The 15,554-nt window shown below is 39.1% G+C and overlaps 1 protein-coding gene and 1 pseudogene across 6 annotated transcripts in view; both read left to right on the forward strand.

Moving 5' to 3' along the window:
* Positions 1 to 713: 713 nt before the first annotated feature.
* Positions 714 to 3,079, forward strand: LOC127417863 (beta-klotho-like; annotated as a pseudogene).
* A 3,675-nt stretch (positions 3,080 to 6,754) lies between these two features.
* The window catches only part of LOC127418117 (ubiquitin-conjugating enzyme E2 K-like), a 55,801-nt gene continuing 47,001 nt past the window's right edge, over positions 6,755 to 15,554 (forward strand). For 5 of the 6 annotated variants that reach the window (XR_007893364.1, XR_007893365.1, XR_007893363.1 and 2 more), the window contains exons 1-6: positions 6,755 to 6,874; positions 10,923 to 11,016; positions 11,861 to 11,919; positions 13,823 to 13,905; positions 14,034 to 14,133; positions 14,340 to 14,468. Coding sequence is in view for 3 of the 6 variants with exons in the window: in XM_051658512.1 (XP_051514472.1) it covers positions 6,812 to 6,874; positions 10,923 to 11,016; positions 11,861 to 11,919; positions 13,823 to 13,905; positions 14,034 to 14,133; positions 14,340 to 14,468 (528 nt within the window). In the remaining 3 variants the exon portion in view is untranslated. The remainder of the gene's footprint in view (positions 6,875 to 10,922; positions 11,017 to 11,860; positions 11,920 to 13,822; positions 13,906 to 14,033; positions 14,134 to 14,339; positions 14,469 to 15,554) is intronic. The other variant, XM_051658513.1, reaches the window with a different exon arrangement.

Consider the following 15,554-nt stretch of genomic DNA (forward strand, 5'->3'; position numbering starts at 1 on the left):
CAACCCTCCCAATATTATACCATGATCAATGGAAACATGTAGATGCTTCACGCTGCAACCCCCTCAATATTTGCATTTAAGCATTTGGCAGATGCTTTTATCCAAAGTGACTTACAATGTACTTATTACAGGGACAATCCCCCCAGAGCAACCTGGAGTTAAGTGTCTTGCTCAAGGACACAATGGTGGTGGCTGTGGGGATTGAACCAGCAACCTTCTGATTACCAGTTATGTGCTTTAGCCCACTACACCACCCCCACTCATATTCAAGCCAAATCTACGTCCTTGACTGTTCGATATTGTTAACAGAGAAATTAAATAAACTAGTGAGTGTGAAAAGAGTTTAGATTTTGTTTTTTGAAAGTCCACAGGGCCAAAAGTGCCTATATCCGAAGAAATGCCCATCTGTGTCTGTTTCAGTACAAGCCAAATTCAGTTTATACCACCGATCTGCCATATAAAACGGCCTTCATTCTTTCTGCTTCTTGTTTTCCATCCAACATCATCACTCTCTCTCTTCTCAGACTGTCATGAGAGAAGATCAGAGTTCATGTTAATCAGTGATCAAAGGTCCATCTTCCTGCAGTCATAGATCTTCAGTGTTTATATGAGTCTGAGCGAAGGCAGTCTGGCTAGCTGCAGCTTTCTCTATGTATTTTACCTCTTTTTCATTTATCTCTGATGTTTTGCCTCCATTTTGTATGCTGTTTAGCATGAGCTCCAGTGCTGGCCAAGTGTCCGATGTCTCCGTATCAGCTGTGCTTGTGCATTGAATGGATTTTGCTCCGACTGGTTACTCGCAGTGTTTTGTGTCCACTCATCTGTGTCTCGTACTTTGTCCCTCATTCTTCCAGTATTGGGTTTGAGGGGCACAACAGAGTGTTCCCTGCATGGAAAAGGACAAAAACTGTAGCTTCAACCACTTAACTGGACTCACTTGTAGTTTGGCAACTTCCCCAATGGATTCCTTTGCGGTGTAGGCACCTCGGCTTTCCCTACCGAAGGGTCCTGGGATGCAGATGGGAAGGGAGAGTCTGTGTGGGACCACTTTACCCATCATTTCCAAACAGGCGATGAGGGCACTCGGATGGATATGGCGGACACTGCCAGTGACAGTTACGTTCAGTGGGAAGAGGATGTCAAATCAGTTCAGTACCAGGGTGTGAAATTCTACGCTTTTCCTCTCACGTGGCCACAACTTTTTCCAGATGGCAATGCAACGGAGAACCCAATGAGGCAGGAGTCCAACATTACTGTCGTTTGATTGGCAAATTAAAAGAGCTTCATGTGGAGCCTGTGGTGACTGTTTCATTGGGATTTACTGCAAGTCTTGCAGGAGCGCTTCGGAGGCTGGCTGAACCAAAATATGGTGGACATTTTTGCCGACTACGCCACATTTTTTTCTCTTTGGTGGAGAAGTTCGATACTGTCTTACGATGCAAAACCCTTTTCTGCTTGCTGTCCAGGGGTACGGAACGGGGGCTCACGCTCCAGGGGTGGCCGGAGACCGCACTGACCACTTCATCACCGCACACATCCTCATCAGGGTGAGTTTGGGATCAAGAGGTCAGAGGTCAGCAGTAGGGTTCAATTTTCATCCCTCAGTTGTTAAGAGTAAATACAGAAATAGTGCAGCCAGATTTTTGCTAAATGGACTGTGATCACCATTTTCTCATTGTACTGCAAACATACAGCTGTGTGTAATGAGACATTAAAGACTTAGGATATTTGGAGCCTCTCTGAAAACGCTGTCAGCATGAAAAATATGCAATGTCCACACTAATATGTTTTTGTTAATGCATTGATTTTGCTGCGTTTATGCCTCTCATCCATACTGAAACAGCATTTTTCCTTCACCAAAAACTGAGCTTTTTCAAAAATGCTCTTCATTACCACATACTTTGGCAAATTATGCCGTTAGTAAACTAAGTCTGTTCAGTATTTTTAAATACTGTGTGTACTGTCCACAGACTGATTGGTTATGTTAGTGTTAGAGCTCAGATTCTACTTATTCAATGATTGTTCATATTTTTGCATGGAACACACTTGTACGGTGTTACATGAGTTTCATTCAAAAATGACTATTCTGTCATCCTATACTCACCCTCTTGTCACCTTCTGAAGTCATATGATTGATGAATGGATGATTTGATTTGTGATGAAAAGACCCAAATTTAAGTCGATTCACTGAAAAGCCTTCCCTTCTCTGCAGCTCTCAAATCTCATTCACGGACGTATTTATACAAATGTGTTGCATGAAAACCTGCATGAAGATTTGACATCAGTGACGCCCAAAGCCAATGATTCTTGGTTGTCATGTGACTGATAATGATGCTGTTTAAATGTCAACATGAAGGAAGATAAGACCCTTCCTCTCTGAACATGCCACACACCTTGTTCAGTCTCTTGTCATATCTAGACTGGACTACTGCAATGCTCTTTTAGCCTGCCTTCCTGCATGTTTACGACGAACACTTTAGACGCCACTAGCACGGCAAAGTCTCCATCCCGCTCGGCTCTCATTGGGTGGAACCTCTTCACAGTCAGGTGACGCCAGCCAATGTGAAATTCTGTCAGAAGTCCATGGAAGCTGTGATTGGCTGGTTCGCAGAGCCCAAACATGGAAACGGTGATTGTCCAGCATCCCTGAAGGTGTCAAACCGTGGTGTGAACCCCGAGTTTACCCCAGAGGAGAGGGTTTGGGTAAGGAGCACCGCAGACTTCTTCTCTTTAGCGTTTGGGTCAAAGACTCTGAGGGTGGGTCAAGGACTGGCACGGTTCGGGCAGCTGGTGACGCTGGACTTGAGAAGTGTTCTGGTCTGGATTCAGCAGGCATACAGGGATCCACAGGTGCTAGTGACAGAGAGCGGCTGGTTCTCAGAGGCATCTGTAGGAGTGGAGGACACTGTGGCGATTTATCTGATCAAGAGATTCGTCATACAGGTGCTGCAAGGTGTGTGTGTCTTCATACATGTCTTTCAAGCCCATTTGTACCTGGTTTTAACGCTGAAGTGTGTCATTTTTTGGATGTATGGAAGATGGAATTATTTCTGCTTAATATGTAGACAATTACAAATAAGCAATTCACGGGGGCCTGGGTAGTTCAGCGAGTATTGACGCTGACTACCACCCCTGGGGTCGTGAGTTCGAAGCTCGTGCTGAGTGACTCCAGCCAGGTCTGCTAAGCAACCAAATTGGCCCGGTTGCTAGGGAGGGTAGAGTCACATGTGGTAACCTCCTCGTGGTTGTGATTAGTGGTTCTCGCTCTCAATGGGGCGTGTGGTAAGTTGTGCGTGGATCGTGCAGAGTAGCATGAGCCTCCACATGCTGTGAGTCTCTGCGGTGTCATGCACAACGAGTCACGTAATAAGATGCACGGATTGACGGTCTCAGAAGCAGAGGCAACTGAGACTTGTCCTCCACCACCTGGACTGAGGTGAGTAACCGCGCCACCATGAGGACCTACTAAGTAGTGGGAATTGGGCATTCCAGATTAGGGAGAAAAAGGGGATAAAAACAATAAAATTAACTAAAAATAAAACACACAATTCACTGCAAAAAAGTATTGTTTTCCAGTAAAATTATATAAACATTTTTAAAACAATTATAAATTTACTTGAGAGGTAAAATATTATGTCATTCTGCTCTTTTTAAAGGTGCTGTAAGCGATTTTTTTCATGGAAAGGTATGCTCACTCTGTGACAGCTGTAGACTTTGTAAACAGCAGACAAAAATGTGTTCACGGACTGTGGACATTGACGCTTTTCACCTGTCAATTATTTTGCTCATTCTTATTTGAAGCGGATCATTGAGGCTATGATTCATAATGTTTGTCAGCTGAGGGCGCTATTGTGCCACTGTTGAATTTGACAGCAACAGGAACAAACAAAGCTGCTCTTTTGCTCAGTTTTGGTCTCAAAATTATCTTTGGAGGGCGGAGTTTTGGAAGGAGGGGGCATGGCTAATTCAACGGCTCAGTCACGTGAAAGGTTCAGAACACTAAAATCGCTTACAGCACCTTTAAGTAAATTGTTCTTGTTTTAAGGATGTTTATAAATTTTTACTGGAAACTAAGACAAAAATACAGTAAAAATGCAGGGTGATTTCCCCTCAAAACGTAAAACACTGCGAATCTACGGCCCTTTTAATGCATTGCTCTGTTTGTTTGAGCAACCCGTGCTGAAAAATCACTTTAATTAGTATTTTTGAATTGATTCTAGTTAAAATGTTGAAATGTCTTTGAAACAAGAGATATTTACTTGAGATGCAAAATTACAAAATATTAAGTCTTCTTTTCAGATAAATCTCACAAAATTTAGTGATGTTTATGTTTAAACTGAGACATAAATAAACTGGTTTCACATTTAAGTTTTTTTACATTGGAAAATATTTTTTTAGAAGCATATATGTTACCAAATTTTGTTTACTAGATTTATCAGAAAGCAAGACAAATTATCTGATGTCATTTTGCTTCTCAAGTAATGTTTTCTTGTTTTAAAGATGTTCACATATTTTTACCAGAAATTAAGACATAAATACTCAGAAAATGGCAACAAAGAAAAAAATGAAACGACCCCTGTTCAAAAGTCTGCATACCCTTAGTTCTTAATACTGTGTATTGCCCCCTTTAGCATCAATGACAGCGTGCAGTCTTTTGTAATAGTTGTCTATGAGGCCCCAGATTCTTGCAGGTGGTATAGCTGCCCATTCGTCTTGGCAAAATGCCTCCAGATCATGCAAAGTCTTTGGTCGTCATGCATGAACCGCACGTTTGAGATCACCCCAGAGTGGCTCGATGATATTAAGGTCAGGAGACTGTGATGGTCACTCCAGAACATTCACCTTTTTCTGCTGTAACCACTGGAGGGTCAACTTGGCCTTGTGCTTAGGGTCACTGTCATGCTGGAAAGTCCAAGAGTGTCCCATGTGCAGCTTTCGTGCAGAAGAATGTAAATTGTATTTCTGATAACATGCTGCATTCATCTTGCCATCAATTTTCACAATATTCCCCGTGCCTTTAGAACTCACACCCCCCCAAAACATCAGTGAGCCACCGCCATGCTTCACAGTGGGGATGGTATTCTTTTCACTATAGGCCTTGTTGACCCCTCTCCAAACATAGCGCTTATGGTTGTGACCATAAAGCTCTATTTTGGTCTCATCACTCCAAATTACAGTGTGCCAGAAGCTGTGAGGCGTGTCAAGGTGTTGTCGGGCATATTGTAACCGGGCTTTTTTGTGGCATTGGCGCAGTGAAGGCTTCTTTCTGGCAACTCGACCATGCAGCTCATTTTTGTTCAAGTATCGTCGTATTGTGCTCCTTGAAACAACCACACCGTCTTTTTCCAGAGCAGCCTGTATTTCTCCTGAGGTTACCTGTGGGTTTTTCTTTGTATCCTGAACAATTCTTCTGGCAGTTGTGGCTGAAATCTTTCTTGGTCTACCTGACCTTGGCTTGGTATCAAGAGATCCCCGAATTTTCCACTTCTTAATAAGTGATTGAACTGTACTGACTGGCATTTTTAAGGCTTTGGATATCTTTTTATATCCTTTTCCATCTTTATAAAGTTCCATTACCTTGTTACGCAGGTCTTTTGACAGTTCTTTTCTGCTCCCCATGGCTCAGTATCTAGCCTGCTCAGTGCATCCACGTGAGAGCTAACAAACTCACTGACTATTTATACACAGACACTAATTGCAATTTAAAAAGCCACAGGTGTGGGAAATTAACCTTTAATTGCCATTTAAACCTGTGTGTGTCACCTTGTGTGTCTGTAAGAAGGCCAAACATTCAAGGGTGTGTAAACTTTTGATCAGGGCCATTTGGGTGATTTCTGTTACCATTATGATAAAAGGAGCCAAACAACTATGTGATGATAAACGGCTTCATATGATCACTATCCTTAAATAAAAGACAGTTTTTTTGTATGATCAGTCATATTTTCAAAATCAATGCCAAAATTTCACAATTTCTGCCAGGGTATGCAAACTTTTGAGCACAACTGTACGACCATATATTTAGAAAGTGCCCATCATATACTGCCTGTGAGTGAAATATGCACATAAGAAAAATAACACGCTTATTTATGCGAAAAATTGCTTTTTGCGTATCAAAGTCAATTTTCTCCATGGCAGGTTTAATGTATTTTATGTCAAATTAAACTTGATATATCCAGATGTATCATACAGTACATATTAGTGAATTGCCAATGTATAAAATCATTGGCCGCATTCCTTTTGCACTCATCACAGTTAACAGGGATTACATTAATTTGATAGAAATTTGATATTAAAAATATGCTAAAATATTTTATAATTGACAGACATGGAATATTTGTACTTTAAAAAATCTATTTGTCACACTGCAGGACTATTAAAAATAAACTATTTAAGGTAAAAGATGATTAAAATGGTGAAAATGTAAAAGGAATAATAATGTGACTATCCGGTCTTGTGTGGTAAATACTGAATATCTAATTATTTATCATGTTTTTTACATTGTACTCCTAGGTACTGATAATGTCCAAAACCCATCTAACATTCTTTTATATAATTTTTTTATTATTATATGGAATGTTTATTCTATATTATTGTATATTGCTATTGCTAATATTATTATTATTAAATGGCACCTAATTGTATCTTTATATTATTATAATTATAATTTTATTTTTCTTGTCTACTTTTGTTGTTTGTATTGATGCTTTGGCAATATTTTATGTAAAACAATCATGCGAGAGAGAGAGAGAGAGAGAGAGAGAGAGAGAGAGAGAGAGAGAGAGAGAGAGAGAGAGAGAGGTGCACGAACAGCATGGCCAACATCGCGGTCCAGCGAATCAAACGGGAGTTTAAAGAGGTTCTGAAAAGCGAAGAGGTGCGTTCAACCTTTCACACACACTCTTATGCATTTCACCTGACAGCTGTCAATCATGCTGTACGATGTACTTGTGTGCATTTAATCATACATGTTGATGGACAGATCAGGTGTGAATCAGACATGCGGACACGTACATCTGATCCGGACCGAAGCCGTGCATGTAAAAACAGCAGTGAATCGTGTCGTGCATCAAAATAAAGCAGTTTAATGTGTTTTTGCACATTTCAGATGGGCATTTAATTGGACTATTATGGGATGTTTGTCCCGTCCAGGCCGAACCGCTGATAAAACGAGTGCAAAACCAGACGAACCGAGTCGCATCAGAGCTGTGGGCCTTAAATATGTTTATTTAACCGTTTCTGCGGGATTATTGTGTTATTCGCGGCTTGAGTGGAATTGTTTGTGTTTTATGGTGTTTTAAGGCCTGTGTATGTGGTTAGCCATCTGCTAGCCGAAGGCCGATGCTCGATAATCACATACATTCACTGTTATGAACACCTCATTTTACATAAAAATAATAATAATAATAATAATAATAATAATAAAAAAACGTTTAGACATAATGAGAGGTTCTATTTGGTTTAACCTGTAAAATGCCACTGGCTTTCAAACTTTTAAGGTAGTTTTGATGCGGTTTTGGTCTGTTAGCTGTGTAGCATCGATAGTCACGACGGTAAAACTATAAATATGGTAATTTATGGCTCCTGATACATGTTTATTCTGTAAATATGTGCAGTTATGTGTTTATGTGTGTACTGTATCTGCTTTCATATTGAGTGTTGGGTTAATCTGAACGAGTATAAAACTCCACAAATTACAAAACCACTGCATATAAGCAGCGATTATAGCAGAGACGGGCCACTTGTATTAAAATAAATAGGAGAAATTAGAACGCTCAACGAGGTAAAGGAAGTTCCGCCTAACAGTTAAAAGAGCCAATCACCTTTTAGTTGCGGACATTGTCTGTCAATCAACTTTAGAATGCGCATGCGCATTAGGGATACAAGACGGGAAAATTGCGTTTTTAGCGCAATATGAGGCAAAGAATCACAATTTATGATACCACTATTGTCAGATTTTATTGCTGATTTGAAATATGTTCTTTGATCGTAATCTTGACCAACCGTTTATGAGATTTTGGTCTTTCTCCATTCAAGTAGATAGGAGCTGCACTGGCATGACTGGAAATAGCGTCCCGAGGGCGTTCCAAAGATGACCGACAGTGGACTGACTCACTAGAAAGACTTTGGTTGAAGTGCCATAAATAAAGAGTGTGTTTGAATGACTCTGCAGTTTATTTAAAACTTAAATTTGGGTTTAAGACACTAGCTTTTGAAGTGAGTTTGTGAAGTTTGAGGCACATCTGTCACAAACATTACGAAGAACAATTTAAATACCATGGTATATGATACTTATTTCAATATTATAACTAATGGAAAACATTTTGAGACAGCCAGATGCTATTTTGAGTAACAAATTAAGAAAATGCTTTTACAAAATAACCACTTCAGAAAAGAGTGCGCCATTTCCTTTTGATTTCAATCACATTTGGTATTTCATCACATCTATTAAGTATTCCATAAACAAATAAATCTCTGTGTTTGGATCAGTCAATGTGAGCCCACTTTGAGCATTTTTCATAAATCTGTTCGGCCCACTTAATAAAAACAATGTGTGATGCTTATGACTCAGATTTTACTCCAAACACTGGGTGAAACCTTTAAGAGATGGACCATGAAAGGAGTTGCATTATATTAAACTATTATGGATAATAATAATTTAAGCTCTTAAGAATTAAAAGATCAGTTTGGACTTGAGAATCAAGGACTTGATTTACATCTTATTTTCAAATAAGACACCACTTTAATTTAACAATACTTAAGAAGGGGAATTGGTCTGAGAACGATTTAGTTAAGATGTGTTTGTCAGCTCACAAGTTTACTGTGATTAGTAAAGTCATTTCTAAATTATATCAGTCTCTCCAGAAATGTAGATCAGAATCCACCACGTATGTTAAGACAATGGGAAAATCAATGCAATACGACTATAACAGAAGAGGATTGTTAAATATATGTAAGCATCAATGAAAAACTACAGGGAGGTAATTTGCTTGTAATTTGTGCAAAACAAATATTCAAGTTATAAACTCGGTTTATATGCATGAATGAAAAATATGTTTTCTTGTTATTGGCTATTTTTTATTTATTTAAAAACAAGCGGATACAATGTAAATTGTTGTGATGTCATAAAGACAGATAACGGGAAATGTGATAAATGAGCGGTTTGTTGGTTATTTCGTTTTGAAGACAAAAACGAGAAAACGACTTATCCGAAGGTACACGGACCATTACGTGTTGGGGTTTTGAATTTTGGTTTAGGTTGGGTTTTAAAGTTTGGGTTTGAGATTTCGGCTTCAAGTTTTAAACTCCACGTTGACATTCCCAACCTAGTCTAATAGAATGAAATGAACGTTACTATCCACCATTTTCCTGAACGCGGAAGTGTTCCACGATTCGACTGTTTCTAGTTTCTGGTCTCCAGTGTTTTCACTCACATCTGACTATATTCTTAGCGGGTAATGTAATGTGCTGAGTGATTCCAGTCAGGCTTCCTAAGCAACCAATTGGCCCGGTTGCTAGGGAGGGTAGAGTCACATGGGGTAACCTCCTCGTGGTCGCTATAGTGTGGTTCGCTCTCGGTGGGGGGCGTGATGAGTTGTGCACGGATGCCGCAGGGAATAGCGTGAGTCTCCACACGCGCTACGTCTCCACGGTAACGCGCTCAACAAGCCACGTGATAAGATGCGCGGATTGACGGTCTCAGACGTGGAGGCAACTGAGATTCGTCCTCCGCCACCCGGATTGAGGCGAGTCACTACGCCACCACGAGGACTTGGAGCGCATTGGGAATTGGGCATCCCAAATTGGGGAGAAAATTCATTAAAAAAAATAAAAAAATAAGACGTTTGTAAAATTTGTCAAAGAACATGCCGATGCGCCACAGAGTTGAGATGACCGTTTAAAAAAAAAAGTTTTATTGACAGTGCCTTACTTGAGTGTTTAGATGACATGAAGAGATGATCCGAGGTTAGTTACGTTGATATCATTATATCATTAATTATTTGGAGTCGTTGTGACAGTTAACAACTGCACAAGTTCAGCCTGAAATTCATTTTTACTCCATGGAACACTTAAATGGTTTTCGTTCTCCTCTGGATCACTTGTTTTGGCAGTTTTTACTTGGCGTCTCGAGACCAGAAATAGTAAACGGGCAATTAGAATCATCATGGTGCTGCCGAGCGGTTGCTCAGGAAACCTGTGGATAACTAAATTTTTGCAAATTGACTTTTATGTGCCGTTCTATGTTTCGTTGCAGTTTACTGGTGAAATGAACACTTGAGGTGCTACAACAACTGTGCATTTTATTCACTTTCACACAAATCATGAGTACAACGGCTGATTATGACTTTATAAACACTTATTTTTCGAACTATTACTCACACACTGCGATGTTATGATATCAAAGCACTTTTACGCATAATTTGAAAAATGACACATTTTAACACGTGTATTACAGACTTACCTACATTTACACACTTATTCCAACGTGATTAACTTGTGCCGAAGCTCACCTGATAGACTGTTCACTTTGGATTTAGAAGTCTGCAGTTTAAGCCCAGAAAAACTGGCAAGCTGAAATGTGAGATGAAAGTAGCAAGCGACACGATATGACGTGGTTGCTTTAGAAAATGTGCTTTTCATTTTGCATTTATCTTTTAGGACACTATTGGGTTAAAGTTTTAGGTTGGGGAGGTATGTTTTACTCATTAAAACCTCCATCTAATATTCACCTTAACCTCGTCTGATTACGACACAATTTCACTCGCTTTTGGCGCCCCCCACTGGACATTTCACTGGGAAACTGCAGCCAAACGTGTAATAAGGCATGTAATTTCATTTTGCAAAAATTTTCGCATGGTCACGTAATGTTCGTGAGACCCGGCTGGACATTCCGCTAAAATTGCTTTATCTTTTTATTCACACAGACAAGTAAAAACCAGATCAAGGTGGATTTAGTGGACGAGAATTTCACAGAACTGAAGGGGGAGATTGCAGGACCACCAGACACACCGTATGAAGGTGAGAGAAACTGTATTGTTGTTATCTAGTGGCTGAAAGTTTTGGCTGTCCTTTCAGGTGTTTAATTAGCTTGAGTTGTTAGAAAATGAAGGAACGGTGAGAACCAGCTGGTACACACAAGTCACCCATATTGTTGGGGTTTAATCCCAGTGACTCGAGTCTTTTGAATCTGTTCACCAAAAAGATTTGTTCAGATTCGTTCATTGACAATTTCTGCATGTGCGCCTTTGTACGCCCAAATAACCGTCTTTAAACGAGTAATTGCACTGAACCAAAAGCACAGTCATTCACGACCAGAACAAGTCTAATGATTCTTAATTAAGATTTGCTACAATTCTACTACAATTCCACTTGTTCATAAAGACAGTTTAGTTCACAATGAAACATCACTAGTCACCCAGATGTCTACTTGATGAATGCATATAATGTGGAAGGTGTAATATTAAGAGCAGTTTCTCATCTGCAGTAGACAGGTTCTGTTTTAGAATCGCGCACAGACATCGGCGATTAGGTTATCATTAAACAGTTCGCTAAAACAATGCATTATGTTGCAGTTCCTAATAATGTGACTTGTATTTGGCACTTGGAACATTAATTTTGGACCCTGGCAGTATGTTTCATGTCAGATGTCATTGCAGTTGTTTTAAGATGTTTATCAGATGTTTGTACAAATAACTAGAGCTTGATGCTCTCTAGATGTTTAACAGACATCGTAGCAACATACTGTATGTGTGCTTACTATTAACACTAATGTTTTATGTACTTTAATTTGTTGTAGAGTTGGTATATTGCTTTAATTTTGGCTCTACTGTTTTGTCACTTTCTGTTTTTTCTTGCTTCGCAGGGGGCAGATATCAGCTAGAAATTAAAATTCCGGAGACATACCCTTTTAATCCACCAAAGGTGAGTAGTGAGAGCAGCGCGTGAGGGGCGTCCCGCTGCAGACGTGCAGATCAGCCCCTGGTTGGATCACATGAAAAACAGCTACTATGATCACACTGAAAACATTTGACGTCCAATCAGAGGATGATCTGTCAGTCTGCATTGTGATAATACAAGCTGACGAACGTTTTTGGGTCGTCTCACTTTGATTGTGTCGCATCATAAAGGTACTGTTTTTAGGTTGCTCTGTCAATTAAACGTAAGTTTGAAACGTAGAAAAACACTCGAGATCCGTGCAGTCAGAATTGCAGTCTGAATACATTTATTGCATTCATTTGTTTAATGTGTTATTTTTTTATATGATGTAACGCACTGATTTATAGCCCTAAATATACAGGATATATCAATATACCTTTTGACACTATTCAATATTTATCTTGCATTTGCTTTGAAAAGTCTTTAAAGGTCATTGTTGTTGTTGTTGTTGTTGTTGTTGTTGTTGTTGTTGTTGTTGTTTTATTTGAAACAAAGGATTCTTTATTTCAGCCTAACAGCCATTGTTGCCATGGACATTCAAAATGTTTAATGTAAAAAATAAAACACAGTAAAAATCTATTTAAACATGATAAATGAACACAAGAATAATTATATTTGATCATTTACATATTTATGCATTAATAGAACAATACATAGAATTAGACAGCAGTGTTGACCTACATATTTTTCTCCTAAAGCATTTTAATAAAAAATAAAATAAATAAAAAATGGCACGTGGAGACTTGAACATTTTGAGCGATAATGCAAATGAATTTTTGAATGATTCATTGAAACTGACAGAAATTAATCGAACTGTGAAAGTAGGCTAATGACACTCTTTAGGGAACTTACTGGCACTCACAATACACTTATTTTAGTTGCATTGTAAGAATAGAAAAAAAGTTGATGATCATTTATTGCAATGGCCTTCTCAAAATAATTGATATGGGAATTAAAGGAATAGTTCAACTAAAAATGAAATGTCTGTGCCAGTTTTTAAACCTCCTGAGGTCCAAGCGTCACTACATTTTCCATTTCCCTTTTTGATTTGCAACTAGTAGCACCTAATAAACAAGCAAAAAAAAAAAAACTTTCCTAGAGCAAATAGTTTTCCTAAAAATGTATGTACACATATGTGGACAGCGGGACTAAGTTGTGAAATTTTAAATAATACCAAGCTATAGAAAGTCTGATTTATTTTCATCTAATAGTTTATTATGTGTTCAGGAGTGTTGATTATTCATGTTTTTGAGACGTTACAGACATTACAGCTGATTTTCTAAATAATTCTGATTAATGTCCAGCATCATCCAATCACGGCCAACCATGTTAAAATAAAATGATACATTATAAATTCTGAATCTATGTACTGATTATCATTGTCACATGTCTGTCAAACATGTTGAGTGATCCAAACATCATCTGCAGCCTGAAACTGAACTTTTGATCAGATTTTAGGAGTGAATGCACTTAACTGCATAGAGAGCTATAGGATGCTCCCTTGCTCCCTATTTAGTGAATGACTTAACCTCCAGTGTGCTGTCTGTCTGCACTGGTCTCAGAACAGTTCAAAATGCACCTTATTTTCATCCTAACTCCATATAAAGTCTCTGAAAGACACATTTTTCAGCTTTTGCATGAATACATTTATTCTCAATGTGATAATGCACAGTAAATATAGAAATGCATTTACTAATGTTAATGAATAGAACCGTATTGTACAGTGATAACAGAATAAAATTGTGGTGGTGGGGGCGTGGTTGAGCACTGATGGTGTAACACAGTTATTTAGTTGAACTGTTCCTTTAAATGTGAGGATTATTTTATATTCAGAGATTAATTGGCGCTGTTGGGAAATGACATGTTGATTTCACTTGTTGTGTCTCAGGTTCGGTTTATCACAAAGATCTGGCATCCCAATATCAGTTCAGTCACAGGTGCCATTTGTTTGGACATCCTGAAGGACCAGTGGTGAGATTTTACTTTCACATTAAATAGTGCTGTGATGCTAATGAGCCTGAGACTCATCACTCTATGTGTGTGTGTGTGTGTGTGTGTGTGTGTGTGTGTGTGTGTTTGTGTGTGTGTGTGTGTTTCAGGGCAGCGGCGATGACCCTCAGAACAGTGTTATTGTCCCTACAGGCTCTTCTGGCGGCTGCAGAACCAGATGATCCACAAGACGCAGTAGTTGCCAATCAGGTTTGTCTTGATCACGTGATAATCATCTGTACATTTACAGTTAATATTTGACATCAACTTGAAATAAAATTATTCATTGCACTTGCTCCACCTCTGAAATGGCATTCCTTCATCAAGCTCTCTTATTTTTCAATAAATACGGACAACCACTTACAAGCTGATGTGCTTATTTCCTCTTTTCACTCTGTCTGTTTCCTGCCTCTCAGTATAAACAAAACCCAGAGATGTTCAAACAGACGGCTCGACTCTGGTCTCATGTTTACGCAGAAGCTCCGGTCTCCAGTCCAGACTACACGCGCAAAATAGACAAACTCTGTTCTATGGGCTTTGATAAAGTGAGCAGAACACACACACACACACTCTCACACACATTTACAAAAACACCTGCATGTTTCTGGACTCTTATATGTAGTCCTTTAGTAGCAACTTGCGTTTTTAAAAAACACAGTGGCATCAAAATTGAGGAATGACTCCACTACAAGTAATGTTAACTACAGAACTTACTTTACTCAAGTCCAAAAAAACGATTCGAAAATCCCATTGGAATGAATTAGCTTCCCAGGTTGGCAAATTGACGTCATGATTGAACAGCTCTATAAATTAAATTACTATGACATCACACTGCAGGCGCCCACGCTTCCTGGTTGTTTTGAGCAGCAGCTTTAATGGTGGATATGAGCAGTGCTGCAGTTTTAATAATCATTTAAGCATTATATAATTTAATAATGTTTATTAATGTTGATAACAGTTATTATGATGGTATATTTATGGGTTATATTTAAGAAGTACAGTGCATCTGGAAAGTATTCACAGCGCTTCACTTTTTCCACATTTTGTTATGTTACGGCCTTATTCCAAAATGGATTAAATTCATTATTTTCCTCAAAATTCTACAAACAATACCCCATAATGACAACGTGAAAGAAGTTTGTTTGAAATCTTTGCAAATTTATTAAAAATAAAAAATGGAAAAAAACAAAATCACATGTACATAAGTATTCACAGCCTTTGCTCAATACTTTGTTGAAGCACCTTTGGCACCAATTACAGCCTCAAGTCTTTTTGAGTATGATGCTACAAGCCTGGCACACCTATTGTTGGGCAGTTTCTCCCATTCTTCTTTGCAGGACCTCTCAAGCTCCATCAGGTTGGATGGGGAGCGTTGGTGCACAGCCATTTTTAGATCTCTCCGGAGATGTTCAGTCGGCTTCAAGTCTGGGCTCTGGCTGGGCCACTCAAGGACATTCAAAGAGTTGTCCCGGAGCCACTCCTTTGTTACATTGGCTGTGTGCTTAGGGTCATTGTCCTGTTGGAAGATGAACCTTCGCCCCAGTCTGAGGTCCAGAGCGCTCTGGAGCAGGTTTTCATCAAGAATGTCTCTGTACATTGCTGCATTCATCTTTCCCTCAATCCTGACTAGT

This window comes from Myxocyprinus asiaticus, chromosome 27, assembly GCF_019703515.2.
Source record: "Myxocyprinus asiaticus isolate MX2 ecotype Aquarium Trade chromosome 27, UBuf_Myxa_2, whole genome shotgun sequence".
Classification (NCBI taxonomy): domain Eukaryota; kingdom Metazoa; phylum Chordata; class Actinopteri; order Cypriniformes; family Catostomidae; genus Myxocyprinus; species Myxocyprinus asiaticus.